Source organism: Peromyscus eremicus, chromosome 7, assembly GCF_949786415.1.
Source record: "Peromyscus eremicus chromosome 7, PerEre_H2_v1, whole genome shotgun sequence".
In the NCBI taxonomy this organism is placed as follows: Eukaryota; Metazoa; Chordata; class Mammalia; order Rodentia; family Cricetidae; genus Peromyscus; species Peromyscus eremicus.
In genome coordinates, this window is record NC_081422.1 from 60,503,271 (window position 1) to 60,527,205 (window position 23,935).

The window sequence follows — 23,935 nt, forward strand, 5'->3', positions numbered from 1 at the left end:
TTAAAACAGAATTTCATTTTCTTTGTAGGTTGTCTTAACTAATAATACTTAAAAAAATAAACCACTGATCAGAATCTTTGTACTAATTCTTCTATAAGTATCATTAAAGAATTAAAGATAGAAAAACTGTTGTAATGGAGGAAATGATGGAACTTTGAGAACATGTTTTGGTGAAGTTTAACTATCACTTAGATACATGATTTCAGTAGTTCAAACTTGGCTACTGTCATTACTTGGGTTTTAAATTAAAAGCACTTCTTTGGGGGCTGAAGAGACCTTAGCAGTTAATATTGCTTTTGCAGAAGACCCCAGGTTTGGTTCCCAGCACCCACATGATGGCTCACAACTACTTGTAACTCCAATTCCAGGGGAATCCAATGTTCTTTTCTGAACTCCAAGGGTTCCTGCATGTATGTGCACATGGTGTACATTAACTCAGGCAGGCAAAAACATAAACAAACTTAAAACATGTATAAGCACCTCTTTCAAGTCCACTGAATGTGGTGTTCTTAGTATTCTTGTCTTCTCTGGCCTGGTGACATACATCTGTAGTCCTACTTGAGTAGTGGAAGGAAGAGGTTCAAGGTCACCCTTAGCTACAGGCCAGTCTGAGCTACATGAGACCCAGCTTTAAAAGAACAAAAACAAAAGGGACAATAATATCCTTTTGTTGTACTTTAAGCTCATGTTTAAACTGTGTATATAATCTGAAAATAAATATAAATTTCCTGGTCTATTATTATTATACTAAAGTTTTGAATGTTTGTAGATTAGTATAAATTGTGCTTTTTCAGAAACTTTTTGGTTTTTGAAGACAGGATTTCTCTGTGTATAGTCCTGGCTGTCCTGGAACTTGCTCTGTAGACCAGGCTGGCTCACAGAGATCCACCTGCCTGTGCCTCCTGAGTGCTGGGATTAAAGGCATGCGCCACCACCTCCCAGGTATATCAGAAACACTTTTTATTTGCTTGTTTGTTTGAGACAGGGCCTTATTGTATTACCACCCGACCATACCAGAAACTATTTATTTATTTTTGATTGTTTTGTCTGTCTATCTGTCTGTATCTATCTATCTATCTATCTATCTATCTATCTATCTATCTATCTATCTATATTTTAGACAGAAATGAGACCCTGTCTCAAAAAAGAAAAGAGGAAAAGAAATTAAGCATGAGACTGGGAGTGATACGTGCCTGCCTAGCATGATACATGCCTGCCTAACATATGGTAGGCCCTGAATTTGATCCTCAGTGCTAAAGAAAATCAACAACAAAGCATTAAAATAAGCTTAGAAAAATTTTTTCATTGCTTGGTGTAAGTATTTATTGGAAAATAATGAGCATTAAACAGATCATAACCACATTCTCCCACACAAAGATTATAATTAAAACATCAGCATATTTGCTATAATGTCATAAGCATAATTAATACACTCATAAGCATTTCATTTGTATTTTTAATTTATTTTATCTCTGTGGTATTTTCTCCATTTCTTTCTTACCTTTTCTACTCAGTCTTCCTTTCTTTTTCTTTGTTGGCTCTTTCTCTGTCCCGTTCTATGTGGCAAATTCTAAGCACCCAGATAGTTTTCACCAGACTGTCATGGATGGACTAAAGCTGATCATTCTTTGTAGCATCATCTCTGAGAAATGAATCATTTCAGTGACAATATTTAAGATATATCTTGAGCTAGACATAGTAGTGATACTGTAATTCCACTTTCTTGGGAGACTAAAGCAGGAGGATCCCTTGAAAGCAGGAGTTCAGAACCAGCCTAAACAACATAGTGAGACTTCATCTCTTAAAAAAATTGTTTGCAGCAAGCTTTCTTGTTGGACTATCTTTGAATCACCAGTCCCCAAATAATGACACAGAGACTTATTAAGAAGGTTTGGCCTTTAGCTTACTTAGGCTTCTACTCAACTCAAATTATATAACTCAAATTAACCTGTTTCTATTAATCTACATTCTGCTTCGTGGCTTGGTACTTCTGCTCTGTACCATATGTCCAACTTCTTCAGTGTCCTGGCATCTCTTTGGTGTAATCCAGATTCCTTCTCCTCTTCCTCTCTCTCCCCAGAAATCCTGCCTATTTCTCCTGCCTAACTATTGGCCATTCAGTTCTTTATTAAGCTAATCACAGCAATACATCTTCACACAGTGTAAACAAATATTCCGAAACATTTATTTCCATGTATGTATGTATGTATGGGTGTGCATCACAGTCCACATGTTGATATTATAGGATAGCTTGTCTACTTGTGGGAGTCACGTCTCCTTCTGCCTTGTGCATTCTAGGAACTGGACTCAGGTCATATACTAACCAAGGCAAAACACAGCTAAGCATCTATCACAACTTGCCCTAGTAGCTCTGATCTGATAGAGAGGGTGACTCAGAAGAAATTCTCTGAATTTTCAACTTTGAAACAACCTCCCATATTAGCTGCTTTTCTTCTTTCTTTCAAAACAGTGTTTAAAACTTAAATTTATTTGCTTGTGTGTATGTGTGTGTAGAGAGAGAGGCATGTTAATATGGAAGTCAGAGGACAGTTTGTATGAGTCAGTTCTCTCCTTCCACCATGTGGGTTCCAGGGTTTGAACTCTAGTTGTCAGGGTTGGTATCAAGCACCTTTACCTGCTGAGACATCTTGCCAGACACAGTGGCAGAGATTTTTTTGCTCATCATGACCAAGGCCCTGGATTCCATCCTTGGTGTTAAAAAATAAATAAAATAAAAATCCTGGGTACACATACATGCATACCTTTCCTTTTGCTGTCCTTGTCTTAAACCACAGTAAAACTGCCGGATGTGGTGGGCACGCTTTTAATCCCAGCACTCAGGAGTCAGAGATAGGTGAATCTCTGTGAATTTGATGCCAGCCTGGTCTATATAGTGAGTTCCAGGGTAGCCAGGGGTTGGTAAAGAGACCCTGTCTCAAAAAGCTAAAATTGATTAATTAAGCCACAGCAAAAAAATTGAGATACAGAGATTTTCATTCACATGGAAAGGGCTCAAAATATGATATAGTATGATGATGTACATGATGTAAGTAGGCCCTTTGGGATCCAGCATATTTGATTTTCGAGGTTTGTTTTTGTTTTTGTTTTTGTTTTTTGTTTTTCCTGCCATTTCTTAGCCATGTCCTGTCAGACAACTTAATCTCTAAACTTTCTGTCATGTGTAAGGTAAAAAAAATAGTACTTCTCATAGAATAGTTTAGTCTCACCTTATTGTATAGTACTTATTCAGTAGGCACTCAAACAGTGTTTTTATAAACTCTAAAAGCTGAGAGATGTGCATTAAACGCTAGGGTTTATAGTAGTTGCAGGTAGTTATAATCATGGAGCTTTCAAACCCATTTATTTAAAGTAGCTGTGGGTTTGGCGAGTGGGGCTCAATGTGTTTGCTTAACATGCATGCAGCCCTCACTGGGTTCCATCCCCAGAATTGCCCAGAAGCAAAATCAATAATAACAAAACAACTGCATAACATTTAAAGTAGTTGTGGACCCAGTTATCTACAATTTTAATTTGTTGTAGAAATTAAATTTATCTCTTATGATGCTGGGGCTGCAGAGTTTTTCTTGGTAAGCCATTAAGTGTGAGAGTAGTGCAATGTTAATAGATGATAGGACAGATCGCTTGGTTTTTAGGTTAGAGCTGTCTACTCATACTTCCCTCAGTTGATACAATATAGAGTGAGTTTTACTGAAAATATTGAAAGGTGCTGATCATATATATTTATAAAAGTTCAAATGGAAGCCTGCTGTGCTGTTTCTGAGAGAGACCGTATCCATGGCTCCCTTCCAGAAAGGTGAAATGTGATTGAAGACCACTTCATGATGCTCCATTCTTTTTTTTTTTAACAATTAAGGTGATGCTCCATTCTTATTAAAATAAACTTTTATTTGTTCTGTTACTACTTAGTTATAAAAGATGCTTACAGAAAAAAAAATAGTGCCTTTGAGGGGCTGGAGAGATGGCTCAGTGGTTAGGAGCACTGGCTGCTCTTTCAGAGGACCCGGGTTCAATTCTCAGCACCCACATGGCAGCTCACAACTGTCTGTAACTCCAGTTCCAGGAAACCTAGCACTGTGGGTAAAATAAATGCACATAAAATAAAGTTAAATTTAAAAAAAAAAAGAGCACTTACTGCTTTGCTAGTTCAGTTCCCATGTCAGGCAGCTCACAAGTGGACTTTCATGGATATGCACATACATGGCATACATTCATACACACACACACACACACACACACACACACACACACACACACACATATACACACACACAAAAGCCAATAAACACAAATCATTTTTTTAAAAAGGTGCTCCATTCTTATTAAAATAAACTTTTATTTCTTCTGTTACTACTTAATTATAAAAGATGGTTACAGGAAAAAAAATAGTGTTCACTGTTCCTAAGTACTAAAAACATTGAAAGGCCCAAAGAGTCCTTCCTTCAGTCATACATCAGTTCTTGTGGTTCAGGTGCTTTTGTGGGTGCAAAAGTTACCACCACCCCCAGCATACACTACAATGCAGTGTTCTACATACAACAAACTTTCTTTCTGTTTTAATTCAACAGCATTGTGGTGACAAAAATATACATGTACTTACACATCAAAATATATCCTTATTTCCTGAAAGAATTCTCATGGGATAATCTGTATATTGTTGCATAGTCAGCAATGAATCTTAAGGATCAGTTGAAGAAATTGGGTGAGGTTCATTTATAATCTTAGACCACAAGAGTATGTGGTCCTGGCACAATCATACTTCTCTTTTTGCAGTGTTTGATGATCGATCAGTAAAGTGTTTTTAAGGCATAGTTGTATAAGTGAGGCTATTAAGATAGGCTGTCAGATGCCCTTTTCCACTTCTGCAGCTTTATGATCTTAAGCATCTTGGTTTCATTATCTGATTTGAGGATGATGCTTGTGGAAGGATTTAACTAATATGCTTAGAATATTTAAGTATAATGGCATGTAAGGACCAATATGTATGTGTGTTTGTATAAAAATACATATTTTACTGGTTTTTAAAATTATTTATTTATTTATTTTTTGAGACAGTGTCTTATGAACCCAGACCAGCCTCAATCCTCACTATGTAGCTAAAGATGACTGACTTTTTTTTTTAAATGCTTTTTTAACTCCTATTCCTCTTGCCTCCACTTCTCAAGTGCTGGGAGTACAACTTTGTATTACATCTAGCTTTGGTTTTGAGTTTTTGAGACAAGATCTCACTATGTAGTCCACACTAGCCTCAGACTCACAATACTCCTGCTTCCTGTAGAGATTATAGTTATGTACCACCATTCCTAGCTTTGAACTAAGACATTTTAGATACTGCCATTCTAAAATGTGACCAATATCTTTATCAAACATAGTTTTGTAATTATTATTATTATTATATCCTATGATGTGAATACAGAGAACAAAATCTGGGGAAAGGCAGACTTTGCCTGTTTTGTTTTGTTTTCTTTGAGACAGGGTCTCACTCTGTAGCCCTGGCCTTCCTGGAACTCACTACATAGACCAGGCTAGCCTCCAACTCACAGAGATCCACCTCTGCCTCCCAAGTGCTAGGATTAAAGGCGTGTGCCACTACACCTGGCTGAACAGGCTTTGTTTTAAGATTACCAAGTGAAATCTATACATTTCTCACTTTCATATAAGCTATAAGATGAAGCAATAAGCAGATAATGGCAATTAATAGGAAAGAAGAAAATAAATAAAACTTCACACATTCTAGCCAGGCAGGCAAAATTACTTATGTTTGTTTAACTGTAGTCAGTGTTTAATAAATACTTATTTTCTTAAATTTATTTCCTTTTATTTTATGTGCATTGGTATTTTGCCTGCAGGTAAGTCTGTGTAGAGTGTCAGATCTTGGAGTTACAGACAGTTGTTACCTGCCATGTGGGTGCTGGGATTTGAACCCAGGTTCTTTGGGAGAGCAGTCAGTGCCCTAAACCCGCTGAGCCATCTTTCCAGCCCCCAATAAATACTTATTTGAGATGAATCAGATGTTAAATAAAAAGTAGTGGCTGTACTAAAGTTAGTTGTAGCTTTTGAAGAGCTGATCTTCAGGTAACCAGCAGATACCACAGGTAGAACAGTGAAAGTTTATTCAAGATGAGTGCAAGAGCGAGGTCAGAGCAGAAATGCTGTGATGAAATGAGCTCTGTCTTAAAGTCTGAAAAAACTGACTCTAAAAACTTGTTTTGAATGTACCAATAAGAGTATCTTATATACCTGAACACCTTAAGAGGGCATGGCTTTAAACACCTCTAATTCCCCCACAAGTAGGATGTGGAGGCTTAAAGGTCAAGAATTCAAGGCCAGCCAGCCAGCCTGGGCTATATATGATTTTATAAAGAGTAAAGGGAGAGGTATGAACAAATAAACAGCTTAGCCTGGGCCTTTGGGGGAAAAAAACAACAACAAAGAACTTTGTTACTAGTTTATCCAAACAATAGGAAGGAGAAAAGAATATGGCAAGATTCATGTTACGGTAAGTTATACTGCATAGAAAATTTAAAAATGTAAATAAGAATTTCAGTAAGCAAAATATACTTACTCAAGATTTTAGGTATAAAAAATATGATAAAATGGTATATAAGGTCAAATTAGAGTGTAACCTGCACTCCTATGAGACTTGTTTCTGTGTTGTGTTGTCAATGGTTTTGTGGAAAATATAGAAAAAGACTTGAGGCCTTGTGTTCAGGGTTGTTATAACAACTCTCCTCCTTCATTCCAGTGGCTGTCCAGACAAAATGTAATGATGTGGTCGTTTCGTAATTGTAAGACTTTTCTATTATTAGTTCTTTTTGAGACAATATCTCACAGTGTAGCCCAGGCTAGTCTTGAACTTTGTCTTGCTTCCCCAGTGCTGAGCTTATAGATGTGTGCCACTGTGTCCAGCTAGTGTGTTAGTTCCAGAAACTTTTAACTGAAATTTGCAGTACTAGTGTCCTTAGTGCTGGTGCAGTATCAGAAGCCAATACATTCCTACCTGATGGATGTGGCAGTTTTGTGATACAGCCATTTCCTTTTATGTTACAAAACCATGTCTTTGAGATACAAATGTTTTCATTATCTCAGTGTAGAATAAACTTTTATTTTGAAGACTGCTTGTTTCATTAATATAATGCATTAAATTATTCTTGTCTTGGATTTGAAATTGAGAAGTGGGAAATTTTCTTTGAATAAGATATAAATATTAAATTTATCAGGCTAGCAGTACTAATCTTACTTTTCTGAATTTCTCTGTCAAAAACATTATAATTAAGGTGAGCAAGGTACTCCTGAGCTGGGAGTGGTACCCTGGAGAGAGGTCCTAGGCTTAGGAGCTCCAGGTCATCTTCAGCTTTCTAACAAGTTCCAGACCAGTTTGAGCTATGTGGGGCTCTGAGGTTTGTTTGTTTGTTTGTTTGTTTGTTTGTTTGTTTTAAATCAAAATGATTAAAAAAGGCACTTTTTTTTTTTGGTTTTTCAAGACAGGGTTTCTCAGCACTTTTTAAATAAGATATATTTTGTGAATCTCAACCTTGATATTTTTTTTCTTTGATACAGGATCTCACTGTATATCCCAGGCAGGCCTCAAACTTTTAAAGTTCCTGCCTTAGCCTTCTGAGAGCTGGAACTACAGGTGTGCAGCAAATTAGGCTTCCATCTTTGCTTGTAGCTTTAAAAGCAACACTTTCCTTTTTTAAAATTTTTGTTATTTCTGGGCAATGGTGGCACATGCCTTTAATCTCAGTGCTTGGGAGGCAAAGCCAGGCAGATCTCTTAGTTCAGAGCCAGCCTGGTCTACAGAGTGGGTTCCAGGACAACCAGGATTGCACAGAGAAATCTGTCTCCAACCCCTCCCCTTCCCCAAAAAAAGGAAAAGAAAAGAAAAAAGGAAGAATACAACCTTTTATTATTTCTTTTTTGCATGTGTGTGTTTATGTGTGCGTGCACCCATGTTTGTACGGGTGTGTTCACCTACACACGAGAGTCTGGAGGTCAGGAAAAGGAAGGCTTGAACTTGCAGTCTTGCTGCCTTTGCCTCAGCATTTTGAGTGTTGGAGTTACAGATGTTTACAACCACACTCAGCAAAAGCCTGTAGATTCTAAAGTGGCTCAACTACTTTTGCAAAAGAAAAGAAGTATAACATTTATTTCTAATGTTCTTAGGACTTCTCATTTAATGTAGGTAACATTTTATTAGTTAAAAGGTATGTATAATTTGACAGACAAATGTGACAAAATTTATAAAGTTTATATAGTTTCATAGAACAATTAAACCTGGATGCATCTGTATTTATGCAAAGTAAATAGTTCTCCAGGAAAGATAATGTTAAAAATAACAAAACTACAGAGAAACCCTGTCTCCAAAATATATATATATATATATATATATATATATGTTATGCCTATTGATCCTCTAACTACTAGACTACCCTTTCTTGTTTGTTTGTGTGTGTGTGTGTGTGTGTGTGTGTGTGTGTGTGTGTGTGTTGCTGCTGCTGCTGTTTTTTTTTTTTTGAAACAGGGTCTGGCTGTCCTGGAACTCACTATGTAGACAAGGTGGGCTTTGATCACATCTGGCCCATAACTGTTTTTTAAGATACTGAATTAACTAATAACAATTCTAAAGTAAAAGTAGCAAAGAAAACCTCATTGGGGTATGAAAATCAGATAACTTACCACAAGTTTCAAGATATCTTTATGTTACAGTGGAATTTGGAAAGAAAATCATTTGCAATTATTCTTTCCAAGACCACCACACACTGTTAAGACCTTATGCAATTTGGCAATCCCTACTGATGTATCACGGGAAGAAGAAAATAGTTAGGTGCTAGATTCAGTTATGGTGCAGCCCCAACAGTAGAGCCATCGAGTAAACTAATATTTACTCATATTAACTTGTGATTTTTTAGTTTTGAGACAGCATCTCACTACGTACCTGACTGGTCTGGAGCTTGCTATGTAGACGAGGCTCACTGGTCTGCCCACTGCTTCCCAAGCACTGGAATCAAATGCATGTGCTACCATGCCCAGCTGTAAATTTTATTACATAACTACATATTTTTCCTCTTCTTTATTAAAATCTCCCAATATTATAGTACACTTACTTTACATTGACAAAGTCACCACCATATTTATGTTGATAAGATTTAGGAGATTTAAAGGTGAGGTCCAAAGGCAACTGGACAGATGTTCAGTGCTTAAGAGTACTGTTGCTCTTCTAGAGGGCCTGAGTTTGTTTTCCAGCACCTACATGGTTGTTCACTGCTGTCTCTAACTCCATTCTAGGAGATCTGACCCCTCTTCTGGCCTCTGCAGGCACCAGGCACACACACACACACAGTGCACATCCATATACCCAGGCACAATACTCACTCAAAATAAAAATAAATTTTTTTCCCTAAATTTTGTATTTATTGGTGTTTTGCCTGCATATATATCTGCACGATGGTGTCAGAAGCCCTGGAACTGGAGTTACAGACAGGTATGAGCTGCCATGTGGGTGCTGGGAATTGAACCTGGGTCCCCTGGAAAAGCAGCCAGTGCTCTTAACCTCTGAGCCATCTCTCCAGCCTCAAAATAAATATTTTTTAAAGCCAAGAGAAAGGAAGAACACTGACATCAAATCTTTCCCCAGCCTAAACTCAATATGAGTAAACCAACTAGAAATGCTGTTTAACCAGGCAAATAAATTCAAGAACTGGGTAGGAGGTGCACACCTGTATTCTTAGTACTCAGGAGTCTGTGGCAGGAGGATTGCTGTGAGTTTGAGAATCGTGGCCCACACCTTTAATCCTAGCACTTGGGAGGCAGAGGCAGTTCTCTGTGAGTTTGAGGCCGCAGACAGTAGAAATAGAGTACTATGACAGCCAAGGATATGTAGAGAATACACTGTTTCAGTGATAATACAGTGCTTGACTAGCCTGCACAAAAGTTCTTGGTTCAATGTTCAGTTCCAGAGTCTTTAATGGGCCGATGAAATGGCTCAGCAGGTAAAATCACCTGCCATCCAAGCCTGGCCACCTCAGTTCAATACCCAGAAACAATGTTAAAGTAAATGGAGAGAACCAACTTCATGAAGTTTTCCTGTGACCTCCACACATACATGCTTGGGATGGTACCACACACACATAGGTCATCTATACACATGCAATAATAATAAATTTCAAAGGCTTCAATAAAAGACATTTGCACTAACTGTGAGGTAAGGTATAGTGTACTTGAAATCTCTGCATTTGAAAGTTACCTCTATGCTAGGAATGGCATTTACTGTTTTTTTTTTTTGTTTTTTGTTTTTTGTTTTTTGTTTTTTGTTTTTTGTTTTGTGTGTGTGTGTGTGTGTGTGTGTGTGTGTGTGTGTGTGTGTGTGCGCGCGCATTTTGGAGACAGAGTCTCATTAAACCTAGGCTGGACTCCCAACTCATTGTCTCACTGAGGGTAACTGAACTTCTGATCTTCCTACTCGCACCTACCAAGTGCTGGGATTACAGGTGTCTACCACTGCACCCACTTATTATTCAGTTTATGGGTTTGAACAGGGTCTCATGTATGCTAGAAAAATACTCTACCTATTGAGCTACACCCTCTCCCCTTGTCCTTTATATAGATGGATCATATAGTATGTGAGGTGTTTCTCAACAAATCAATTTTTAAAGATAGAAATTTAACCCCTTAAAGAAATTTTGCCATAAAAGGAGTGTATTTTAAATATGCTACTCAAATAATGGGGATGTTCAGTGTGAGAAATAGAAGAAACTAAGTTGCTCAAGGGAGGGAGGACTTGCTTGCCCAGCAAAAGCTTTGTGAATGTGTTTTAAAAACATTCTATATGTGTTTGTTTTTGTTTGTTTCAGGAGGACAGGTGTGAGGCCAGTGCTCTTTTGACTCAATGGGACTGAATGGGTGAGTAAGTGGTGGGCAAGAACCCTTGGTTAGTGTAGCAGAAGGAAGAGAGCTCAAGCTTTGCATTCTTCTGGCTAGATTGGACTTGCTGAGGCAGTAGTGACCATGTCTTCTGTGTTCCCAGTGTCCTCTATGAAAAGTAATAATTACTCTTTGAGAAAGCAGTCACATTGAGGTTGAACCTGCTCAAGAGGTGATACAGTACCCAGAGCTAATCATCTTTAAAAAATCTAAATGCCTCTTACAAGTTGATATCCTTTTAAGTATATATGTCACTCCCTGCTTTAAAGGCCTCTTACTGCTTTCAGTGACCTTTAAAAAAGTACTGAATAATGGACTCCTGCTACCTCTTCACCTTTCTGACTATGATGCCCTGCCTTGTTGGTCTCCTTTGCCAAAAGCCTTTCATCTCTAGGCTGGTATTGCCTGTATCTGGATACTCTGTCTGTAGTTCACTATTAAAAGTGGTAACTTAGTGAGACTGAATAAAGAAAGTCCTTAGACCTTGTGCTGGAGATCAGACGCAAGGCTTTGTGCATGCTAGGCAGACCCTCTGTACTGAGCTGTAGTAGTTCCAGCATCTATCTGAAATTCAGTCTTCAAATTTAAATTCATTATTTCAGCAACTCGTCTAATTTACACCGCGATCTCAGCATTTGTTGTTCTTTTTTTTTTGTTTTTTGTTTTTCGAGACAGGGTTTCTCTGTGTAGCTTTGCGCCTTTCCCGGAACTCACTTTGGAGACGAGGCTGGCCTCAAAATCACAGAGATCCGCCTGGCTCTGCCTCCCGAGTGCTGGGATTAAAGGCGTGCGCCACCACCGCCCGGCTCATTTGTTGTTCTTTTATATGTGTGCTCGTTTATGATGTCCCTTCTATATTCTAAGCTGTAAGAACAGAACCAACTGTAAATGTTGAGTTCACTGTTCCTGCTAACAGTGACTATCCCAGTTTTAGAAGGAACTTTGTAAATATTTGTTAGTTTAATTAAGAATGATTTGAATAGGTCTGGAGAGATGGCTCAGTGGTTAAGAGAGTGCACTGCTCTTTCAGAGGACCTGAGTTCAGTTCTCAGCACCCTTGTACGGCAGTTCACAAGCACCTGTAACTTCACCTCCAGGGGATCTAACACCCTCTTTGGCCTCCACAGGCAACTGAATGCACATGAGCAAACCCCCACACAGATACATATTATTTTTTTCCTTTTGGTTTTTCAAGACATGGATTCTCTTTGCCTGGAGATAAAGATGATAAAACACGTTTCCTAGCACGCTTGAGGCCTACAGTTTAACTCTCAACATTCTAAAAAAGCAAAAAAGAAGGGCTAGAAAGTGTTCTTGGTTTAGCTTCAAATGTGTGTGACTTACTATGACAGGACAAAGATTCAGTTGGTTTGAGGAGATGAAATTAAAACTGCAGTTATTGAGTGTTGAAGACAGGAGTAGAAGCAGAGCACTTGGTGTGTGTGTGTAGGACTTGTGGGAGAGAGGATGGTAAATAGGAAATGATGACCAGGAGATGAGTATCACAGCATGTCTTTGTAATGGAAAAGTTCTCAGAAGAGGACAGAGGTAGTTATGGTGAGAGAGGGAGTTCAGTGAAGCTTACTAAGTCATTTGCCTTAGGCTCCTCATTGAGATGAGAAGAAGGTAAGTTCTATAGACCTGTTTTGCTAGTTTGGTAGTAGAAAACTAGGGAATTTTCATCTTACAATTAAAAAATATGGTGTATGTCCAGGTGGGGCACATGTGCATGTTTACACGTGTTCCCATGTGTTTGGAGGCATGAGTCTGACATCATGAATCTCCCTTGATTGCTGTTCTCTGAATTCATTGAGGCAGGATCTCTGAATTGAACCTAGATCTCTCCTTTCTGGCTAGTCCAGTTATCCAGTTTACACTCAGGATCCCCGTCTTCAGGCCTTCCAAGCATTGGAATTAAAAGTGGGCTGCTTATGCATACTTGGTATGTACATGGTGCTGGGAATCAGGACTCCTATCTCCATTCTTTTGGGGCAAGCACTTTATCTACTGACCCATCTTCCCAGCCTCCTCATCTTAGAATTTGTTTTCTTTTACTTTTTTTTTTAGATTTATTTATTTATTATGTATACAGTGTTCTGCCTGCATGTGTGCCTGCAGGCCAGAAGAGGGTACCAGATCTCATTGTAGATGATTGTGAGCCACCATGTGGTTGCTGGGAATTGAACTCAGGACCTCTGGAAGAGCAGCCAGTGCTCTTAACCTTTGAGCTATCTCTCCAGTTCCAGAATTTGTTTTTTGTAGTAGTAGTAGTAGTAGTTGTTGTTGTTTTGGGGTTTTTTTGTTGTTGTTGTTTTGGTTTTGGTTTTTTCAAGATAGGGTTTCTCTGTGTGGCTCTTGAGCCTGTTCTGGAACTCGATCTGTAAACCAGGCTGGCTTTGAACTTACTGAGATCTGCCTGCCTCTGCTTCCCGAATGCTGGGATTAAAGGTGTGTGCCACAACCACCCAGCCCAGAATTTGTTTTTTATTAACTGACAAGATTAAAAAGTGGATCTCTGTGAGTTTGAGGCCAGCCTGGTCTACAGAGTAAGTTCCAGGACAGCTAGGACTGTTACACAGAGAAACACTGTCTCAAAAAAAAGCAATACAAAACAAAACAAAAAATTTTTTCTTAAAAATATTTGTGTGCTCAATCTTGAGATACACACACACACACACACACACACACACACATACACACACACACACTTGTGTGCACACATATACAGCAGGTATGTGTGGAGGCTGGAAGAATTTGTTGGATTCCCTAGAGCTGGAGTTAGAGGTAGTTATGTGTTAATCAATGTGAATGCTAGGTGTAAAACTCAAGTCTGTTGGAACAGCTTGCAAGATCTCTCAACCTGAGCTATCTCTCCAGCCCTCTGAGCTATCTCTCTAGCCCAGGACAAAAGTTTCCATTGCTGACAGGCTGCCAGGTGCCAAGCAGCCCAGGTGGGTGGGCAGGCAGGCTGGCTGGCGATGAACAGGTTTGTGGTGGAGAAATGGGAGAGAAGGAGACGTGAGAGCAATTTGTGCACCTTGGAGAGAAGCAGAACCAAAGATGCAATGGCGGTGAGGAACAGACTGAGAAGAGTGGCCTGTGCTGTCGCCAAGGACCATGTCCATGGCTCTACTCCAACCAGGGTCTGTGTTGATGTCCATGTCCTTTGTTGCCACCAAAAGCCCTGCATCTGGATGCTTGAGGTCTGGGCCGCCACCTGAGGCCACTCAGGGCCATGGTCACAGCTTGAGCTGTAGCCAAGGGCCGTGTCTAGGTCCATGGCCCTGCTGCAACCAGGGTTGGTGTTGATGTCCGTAGCCCATGTTACCATAGGCCATACAGATGCTCAAGGTCTGGGCCACCACCTGAGGCCGTGTTGATGTCTGAGAACCATGCCACCGCTGCTAGGGGCCATACTGATCCGAGTGGCCTGCACTGCCACCCAAGGCCATGGTGATGTCCAGGCCTGAGCTGCAGCCAAGGCTATATCTAGTAGGTTCATGGTCCTACTACAGCCAGGGTCAGTGTTACCACTGGGGACCATCAGAGAGGGAGCCCCAGTGGCCTGGGCACTGGAGAGCTGGTCTGGCCCCTCACTAGCTGCCTCAGCAGGAGAGCTGCCTCCCCCAACTGGCCCCAGTGTTGTGGGCACAGGAGAGCTGTCCCCAACCCTTGATGGTCCTGGAAAAACTGAGGCCCAACACCACCGGCCTCTGCAATGGTAGAGCTGACGTTACCCCTCACCATATGTTGGGGAGAACTGGCCCTGATAGCTTGGGCACAGGAGAGGTGGCCCTGACCCTCACCTGGGAGGGTGGTCCCAGTGGAGGCCTGGACTGACTAACTTAGCTACCACCCAGGCCCACATCCAGGACTTTGAATTGGCCTACCCCAACGTCTACCCCATCTATGACCTGCCGGAGCCCCTGAAGGAACCGGTCCTGTAGAACCATAGCCCCTGGCTCTCCATGACTAGGGGTAACAGCAAGATGTCCTTGGGAGGCAGAAGCCAAAGGCCTTGAACCAGACCTACAGCTCACTGCAATGAACATTTGCAAGTAAAGCTGCTTGGGCAAAAGAGTCTGTGTGATACACCGCAGCTCCCAAGGCCTCTGTGACAAATGAATATGTGATGGAGAGTGGAGCAAGACGGAGGAGTGAAGAGTTGTGTTTTGTTTAATTATTTGTATTGTTTTTATTTTTCGTTCTCTTTTGGGGGGAGGCTACAGGGTGGAAGGCAGACATGGAAGGACTAGGAAATGAGTGGGATTGGGGGGCATGATCTGAAATTCCCAAAGAATCAATAAAAAAAAAATGTTTTAAAAAATTTTTCATTCCCGAAGTAGTACATGATTGCTTAAGATTATTTATAAAAAAATTAAAAAGTAAAATAAATAAATAAGTTATTCATTTATTTTAAAAAGATTATTTATAATGAAGCTGGGGCATGATGGCTCACATTTGTAATCCTAGTACTAGAGAGGCTAAGGGCAAGGGGAGTTGCTGTGGGTCCCTAGTCAGTCTGTGCTACACAATGAGTTCTAGGGCAGGCTGGGCTACTAATGAGACCCTGAGTCAAAAAATAAAATTAAAAATTTTAATTAAAAAATAAAATTAAAAATTTTAATTAAAAATTTTTAAATTTAACTTAACATATTTTATGTGTATGAGTGTTTTGGGTGTATACACACCTAGAGGCCAAAAGAAGGAGTCAGAGCCTCCGGAATTAGAGTTACAAATGATTGTGAGCTGTCATGTGGGTACTGGGAATTGAACCTGGGCCCTCTGGAAGAACAGTCAATTCTCTTAACCATTGAGCCATCTTTCCAGCTCCTAATTTTTTTCTAAATGAAATAAAACAAATTTTTTTTAAATTGTGGGAGTGGTGGCACACACCTTTAGTGCTAGCACTTGGGAGGCAGAGGCAGGCAGATCTCTGAGTTTGAGGCCAACCTGGTCTACATAGTGAGTTCCAGAATGGCCAGAGCTCCGTAGACCTGTTTCAAAAAGGAAAATAATTGTATAAGGGGTATGCATATTTACACATGTGTAGAGTGTGCATGTGGAGGACAAAGGACAGTGTTAGGTGTCTTTCCCCCACCCCACCCCCCTTTTTTTTCTGAGATGAGAGTCTGTCACTGAGCCTGCAGCTTACCATTTTAGCCTGCAGGCAGGTGTTCAGGATCCTCCTGTCTTTAACTTCCCACTACTGTCCAGCTTTTGCCATGGTTGGGGATCTGAACTCAGGCTCCCATGCTTGCACAACGGGAACTTTACCCACCGAAGCATCTTCCCAGTTGCAAATAGAAAAATTAGATCCATTCTTTTTTTTGTAACCCTGTTCTTTTGCAATCAGTTGTTTGTTTTTTGATGTAACTTAGACTTCTAAGAGCATGTTGCAAAAGGATTCAATATTTTTTTTGGTTTTGCTTTTCTTCTTCTTTTTTTTTTTTTCCTTTCTCAAGACAGGATTTCTCTGTGTAGTTCGGGCTGTCCTGAAACTCGCTTTTTAGACCAGGCTGGTCTCGAACTCAAAGATCCCCCTGCCTCCGCCTCCCCAGTGCTGAGATTAAAGGCATGTGCCACCACCATCCGACTTTTTGGTTTTGCTTTTTAGTGGGACCATAACTATACATTTTATTCTTCAACAAGCATTTTTTGCCTAGTATGCTTGGTGCTTTTTCAAAATCTACCCTCCCCTTTCAAAAATTGTAATGTTCTACAGACAAGATATATTTGAATTTATTTTCAACATCATAGAAATTGTAATTCTTTCCTTCCTTCCTTCCTTCCTCCCTCCCTTCCTTCCTTCCTTCCTTCCTTCCTTCCTTCCTTCCTTCCTTCCTTCCTCTCTTCCTTTCTTCCTCTCTGTACTGTTTTTACTTTCTAGATAGCTGTTTATGTCAACTTGACACAAGCTAGTCATTTTGGATGAGGGAGCCTCAATTGAAAAAATACCTCCAGCAGGTTGGCCAGTGGGCAACCCCGTGAAGTATTTTCTTGATTGATAATTGATGTGGGAGGGCCCAAATCACTGTTGACAAGGCCGCCTTGGGCTGGTGGTCCTGGGTTCTATAAGAAAGTAGGCTGAGCAGGCCCTGAGGAGAATGCCAATAAGCAGAACTCCTCTATGGATTCTGCTCCAGTTTCTGCTTCTAGGTTCCTGCCCTGGCTTCCCTCAGTGATGGATTTATAAGCTGTAAGATAAAATAAACCCTTTCCTTCCCAAGTTGCTTTTGGTCATATTATTTTACCACAACATTAGAAACCCTAAGACAGTGTCTCATTTTATACCAGAGACCACAGAATTGAGACCCCACACCTTTAAATCCCAGCACATGCAATGGCAGATAGAACTCTGAGTTCACAGCCAGCCTGTTCTACGTAGTGAGTCCCAGACCAGCCAGGGCTACACTGAGATCCTGTCTCAGAAAACTGAAAAAATAAAATAAACTTTTAAAAAGGGGCTGGAGAGATGGCTCAGTGGTTAAGGGTTTTTGCTGCTCTTGCAGATTTGAGTTCAGTTCCTAGCACCCACGTCAAGTGGCTCACAGCTATCTATAACCCAGTTCAAAGGGATCTAACACCCTGATCTGGCCTCTGAGTACATCGACACACAAGGCATTCACTCACACAGACACACATATACACATGCAGCTATGTCTATGATCCATTTTTGAGCTGGACTTTTGGGTTTTTTGCTTGGTTGGTTTTAGTATTTTTGACACATTATCTCTGTGTAGACTCAGCATGCCTCAAACTGACAGAGATCTACCTGTCTCTGCCTCCCAAGTGCTAGGACTAAAGGCATGCAACACTACTTTTTTTGTTTGTTTGTTTGTTTGTTTGTTTGTTTGTTTTTCGCGACAGGGTTTCTCTGTGTAGCTTTGCGCCTTTCCTGGATCTCGCTCTGTAGACCAGGCTGGCCTTGAACTCACAAAGATCCGCCTGGCTCTGCCTCCCAGTGCTGGGATTAAAGGCGTGTGCCACCACCGCCCGGCTGCAACACTACTTTTAACTTGAGTTAAATTTTGAGAAAAGTATATGTCTACATCTAGAATCTCTGTGTGTGTGTGTGTGTGTGTCTGCATACATTTGAGCATGCACACAGTCATACTCATGAATGTGCATGGTTTTCCTAGAATTGCCTTTGTCCTTTTGTAAAAAAACAAGTTTGTGCATATTGATACCAGTCCATTTTGAGCATCTATTCTGTTTCTCTGATTTGTTTATCTCACCAGTACTCTAGTGTCTTGATTACTAGAACTTCAAAATAACCTGTAAAATCTCCAACTTTGCTTGAATCCAAGGCCTTGTGCATGTTAGTCAAGCATCTACCACTTAGCTGCATTCATAGGCCTAGCTAAGATGAGTTTTGTATTGTTTTTAAGTAGAAGCAATTTTAAAGGCTTAATTTATTTGTGTGTGGATATGTCTGTGTGAGTGAGTATATGTACAGGTGCACATGCTTGTGTAAAGGCAGAGAACAGAAGAGGGAGTCAGACACCTCAGAATTAAACGGCAGACATTTGCAGGATACCTGGCTTTTTATGTGGGTGCCGGGAACTGAACTGTCGTCAGGGTTACACAGCAAGTGCTCTACCTCTGAGCTATCTCTCCAACTCTGAGTACGACCCTTTAAATGAAGAAATGTGGAAAATGTGAGGACTGAAACTATAGTATTGTAACAGACTGAGATTTAAGGAGTGGAGATAATGAGAATAGTGACATTAATTGGAATTGTGGACAAGAGAAACAGTAGCACCGGAACCTGTAACATATTTCTGTGGAGGCCGGAAGAGTGTGTTGGGTTCCCTGGGGCTGGAGTTACAGCTGGTTGTAAGCCAACTGCCATGGGTGCTGGGAACCAAACTTGTTCTGAGAAGAGCAATATGTGCTCTTAACTGCTAAGCCATCTCTCTAGTCCCATTTTCTTTGCTTTAAAGATAGCCCTCTAGTAAATATATTTTGGCTAAAATCAACCTTGGTAACTTCTTAGGTTTATTATGTTCTTAGCTCAGCTAAAACAAAAAATATATATAGTAAGCTATATGAATTTTGTTTTAGTGGAGCTGGGTTGTAAGCCTTTTGTTTGTAGTTATTGTTCTGTAGTATTTTTGTTTGTTTAGATTTTGAGACAGCACCTTATGTCACCCAAACTGGCTTCAAAATTGTTGTGTATCAAGCCTGGCCTTGGTCTACTGATCCTTCTACCTCCACCTCCCAAGTCCTGGGATTATATGTGTGCACCACCTTGCTTGGCTTTAGAATTGAAGCTTTTTTTTTTTTTCCCCCGAGACAGGGTTTCTCTGTGTAGCTTTGCGCCTTTTCTGAGACTCACTTGGTAGCCCAGGCTGGCCTCGAACTCACAGAGATCCGCCTGGCTCTGCCTCCCGAGTGCTGGGATTAAAGGCGTGTGCCACCACCGCCCGGTGAATTGAAGCTTCTTAACTAACTCGCTGATGTGACTATACAGGTTCAAATAAATGTGTTCACCATAATGTGTAACATATTTATTAAATAATAAATGACTGATGATTTATTCACTAGGAAAATAGACACCTATTTACTGCATTATATAGTTTCTCTCCTGCCCCATTTCTTCTGGTAAGAATAAAAGAGTGCACATGATACAGTAGTAGAAGAATATGGCTTGTCTTTTTCTGCTTTCCTGGGAGCCTTAAAAAAAAAAAAAAAAAAAAAAAAGTTGGGCAGTGGTGGTATGCACCTTTAATCCCAGCACTTGGGAGGCAGAGGGAGGCGGATCTCTGAGTTTGAGGCCAGCCTGGCCTACAGAACAAGTTCCAGGACAGCTAGGACTACACAGAGTAACCCTGTCTCAAAAACAAACAAACAAAAACAAAAACAAAACAAAGAAAAACTAAAAGCCCTTGAAACTGAAATTAAGTGTAGGCTCTTGCCCATTCTAGGCAAGCATTCTATGACTGATCTGTATCCCCATCCTGGAAGCTCCCCTCCTCCCTTTAAAATAAAATTTAATGTTTACTTTGTTCTCTTCAATCTGGTCGTTTTTATCCTACGTACTAGTAACTGTAGTTTAATAACAAATTATTAAAAAATATGCTAGTGATGATACTCTGAAGGTCGAGGCATTAGTTGAATGTGCACATGGGCCGCACATTCTATTTGTGTCCTGAAACAATGTGTAATATAAGGAAAGAAAATGGAGCTGCCAGTCTCTAACATACACATACCTTCAACAATTAAGACAGATCTATATAAATAAAGCATCTTCAATTTTATTTTCCTTTTCTTTCTGCATTATTGTTTGAGAGATTTGGGTAAAAGACAACCAGAGGATATTGGATGCATTTGGAAATGAACAGAAATAGGAATTTGTTCTATTGTTCATATAGGAAATTGACTTTATTGATAATTAGTATTGTGGAAATTCTAATGTAATTTTACAGTTTTAACACAAAACAAATAGAAAACATAATATAAAATAAGCGTATTTTAGCTAGTATTCTATAAGCATATATCCTTGGATTGGATTATGTATTATATGTCCATGGTCAGCTTGTAGCTTTGTACCTGTGATTGTATTGCTAGGGAATTAGAAATGGAAGTGTGCTTAGGAAGCTTATGATCTAGACACCTTTGCCCTGTTATATACCAGTGATAACTGCTGTAACCTGGCAATAGATTGGCAGGGCGTAATGTCAGACACCTTTAGTTACAGCACTGTGGAGGCAGAGGCAAGTGAATCCCTGAGACCCTGCCTGAAAAAAGGGGATAGCATATTTTCTTTTTTAAAGAGTATTAACAGGGCCGGGCGGTGGTGGCGCACGCCTGTAATCCCAGCACTCAGGAGGCAAAGGCAGGTGGATCTCTGTGAGTTCGAGGCCAGCCTGGTCTACAGAGCTAGTCCAGGACAGGCTCCAAAGCTACAGAGAAACCTTGTCTCGAAAAACCAAAAAAAAAAAAAGAGTATTAACAGTTGTTACACCATAATGATCATACAGAAGACTCTGTCACCCAAAAAGTGTGGAGGTTCTCCACACCAAGTAAGCAATTTTGCAGAGAGAGACATTGCCTTAGAGGGTCTGACACTGTCAACCTTGAAACTATATCAGATCCAATAGGTTGAGTCCTTAAACTTGTCCTTCCCCAGAGTTGAGGTTCCCCTTCTGAATCTGTGGTTGTTTTGCTTGTGGTTTTGACCAACTGGCCATAAATAGCTTCCTTCTCCCTCACTTCTAGATTGATTTGTTTTGAGTGTCTCTCATGGAAACATAATTTATGATTTTCTGGTTATCAAGGATGTTACAAAGGGTGCAGGTGAAGGGGTGCATAGGGAGAGGGTAATAGTTCTTCCATGCCTTCTCTGAGGAACCTCAGTGTCTACAGGGATCTGTCCCTTTGGGTTGTTATGGAGACTTTATTGCATAGTCATGATTGAAGCATGTAGAAATATGACTGGACAAAAAGGAGTATGATCTAATGCCAATTGTGGGAAAACCCAATGAAGCTTCTTGTTCATATTCCTCTGGACCTCTCTACTGGGTGGCATTCATGCTTTCTGGGTAGGAGGCTGTTCTCATGAAATGTGGTGCGAGGGGTGGTGGTCTTCTGATCTACTGTCAGACAAATTCTAATCCACTGTCTGTCAACGAGAATTTTTTTATGGTCATTTTCAATGCTGGGAAGAGAAGAGTATATTTTGGTTTGTGTGACCTAGAGTTTGGGGAGGAGAAATTGTAGTTTTATGCTATGCCTTGGGGAGAAAAGAGAGGAAATAACAGAATAAAGGTGAGATGGAGGCCCTGTTTTTTGAGGCATTTCTGGTCACTTAGGAAAGAACTATGTCTGTGTGAGTAATGAGCCAGGACACTAGACAAAATCCAAAACTTAATATCACAAGTACATGTATTATCAAATATAGCAATAAAATGATCTTATTGTCAACTTTTGGGCTCAGTTTTCACATGAGATACTAGAGAATTTCTAATAGGGATGAAGGTTAAGATTTTAGTTTTGTGCCTTTATTTTCAATTTGGTTTTTTACTCAATAAAAATGAATAATTCTTTTTTAAAATGCAGCATGTCAGTCTTTACCTCTTTCTTTTTTCTAAACAAGGTTTCACAATGTAGCTCTGGCTCTCCTGAACTTGGTGTGTAGACCAGGTTGGCCTCAAACTCACAGAGAGCCTCCTGCCTCTGCCTCACGAGTGCTGGAATTAAAGGTGTGCGCCACCACTTCCAGCTCATTTCTCTCTTTTAAAGCAGAGTTGGGGTTTTATGAAATATATATATATATATATATATATATATATATATATATATATATATATATATTTTGGTTTTTCGAGACAGGGTTTCTCTGTGTAGCTTTGCGCCTTTCCTGGAACTCACTTGGTAGCCCAGGCTGGCCTCGAACTCACAGAGATCCACCTGGCTCTGCCTCCCGAGTGCTGGGATTAAAGGCGTGCGCCGCCAGCCAGCCAGCCAGCCAGCCAGCCAGCCAGCCAGCCAGCCAGCCAGCCACCCACCCCCCCACCCCCCCACCCCCCCCACCCCCCCACCCCCGGCATGAAATATATTTTAATATCTGATTAAGCATAAGGGTTAAGAGAGGCACTTGGAGAGAAACAATACCAGAAAGTGTAAGTGTGGGCTTCTCTGAGAGACTGTTGCCAGTTTATACATGTTGAATTATATGATTGCTGCCAATGCTTCGTAAATGGTGAGCTGAGGGAAGAGCAACCCCGAATAGCCTCATTTTTAGTAAGTTCTAGACTAACCTGAAGAAGGGAGCTTTGAATCAAGTTGTCTATAGTTTATTTAACTTAGCTTTAACCTTTTCTGCTAAATACACAGTGATTTAAGAAAACAACTTAGTGCGCGTGGCGATGGTGCACACCTTTAATCCCAGCACTCAGGAGGCAGAGCCAGGAGGATCTCTGTGAGTTCGAGGCCAGCCTGGTCTACAGAGCAAGATCCAGGACAGGCACCAAAACTACAATGAGAAACCCTGTCTCAAAAAAACAAAAAAGAAAACAACTTAGCAAATATTTTTCTTTTTGGTTATGTGGACATCACTAAAAGAAATGTTTCATGTTAAATACTTTTGTGTGTTCCCGTAGCTTCCTTGTTTGCAGTTTACTTAGCTTGCATTAACTCATGAGTAAACTAATGCAGATGGTTAACATGTTAAAAGATATAAAACCAAAACTTGTTTTAAGGAGCTTTGAAGATCTCTGTGCTTTACCATTAGATAGGATCCATTCTAATTAGTGACTTTCTCAGTTTGCTTTAAAATTTAGTTTTTGCCGGGCATGGTAGCGCACGCGTTTAGGCCTGGCACTCCAGAGGCAGAGGCAGGGGGATCTCTGAGTTTAAAGCTAGCCTGGTCTACAGAAAGAGTGCCGGACAGCCAGAGCTACAAAGAGAAACCCTGTCTCGAACCCCACCCCCAATTAGTTTTTAACTGTATTTTTCTGTATTTTATCCAGGTTACAAAACGTCCTCCTGTGCTTGAGACCTACAGACTACATGTTCTTCAAGAATTCATCAGTGGTTTTTCATCTTCTGGTAGTACACTAGAAGCATAAATATGGTGCCAAAACTCATTCTCATTCTCTGACTGCAGTTGGTTTGGACATACTTCTGTGTTGAAGAGAAGTATACACACTGAGGCCACTCATTGTTCAGAGACTGTCGTGTAGGATCATGGACCATTCTAACAGGGAAAAAGATGACAGACAACGGACAACTAAAACCATGGCACAAAGGAATACACACTGTTCCCGACCATCTGGCACCTCAGCATCGTCTGGAGTTCTCATGGTGGGACCCAACTTCAGGGTTGGCAAGAAGATAGGGTGTGGGAACTTTGGAGAGCTGAGATTAGGTAAGATCTTGTTCATGTCTGTCACTTCTACTAACAACAGTAACGACTACCATATTCTTTAGTGTGTTTCAAGATAAGCAGGTGATGCTATAGTGGGTACTTTAGAGAAAGTAGGACTTA

The 23,935-nt window shown here is 40.4% G+C and overlaps 1 protein-coding gene across 9 annotated transcripts in view; it reads left to right on the forward strand.

The window, feature by feature from the left end:
* Positions 1 to 23,935, forward strand: part of Csnk1g1 (casein kinase 1 gamma 1) — a 161,213-nt gene that overhangs the window by 28,125 nt on the left and 109,153 nt on the right. For 8 of the 9 annotated variants that reach the window (XR_009380266.1, XR_009380267.1, XR_009380268.1 and 5 more), the window contains exons 2-3: positions 10,872 to 10,920; positions 23,418 to 23,815. Coding sequence is in view for 5 of the 9 variants with exons in the window: in XM_059268134.1 (XP_059124117.1) it covers positions 23,635 to 23,815 (181 nt within the window). In the remaining 4 variants the exon portion in view is untranslated. The remainder of the gene's footprint in view (positions 1 to 10,871; positions 10,921 to 23,417; positions 23,816 to 23,935) is intronic. The other variant, XM_059268135.1, reaches the window with a different exon arrangement.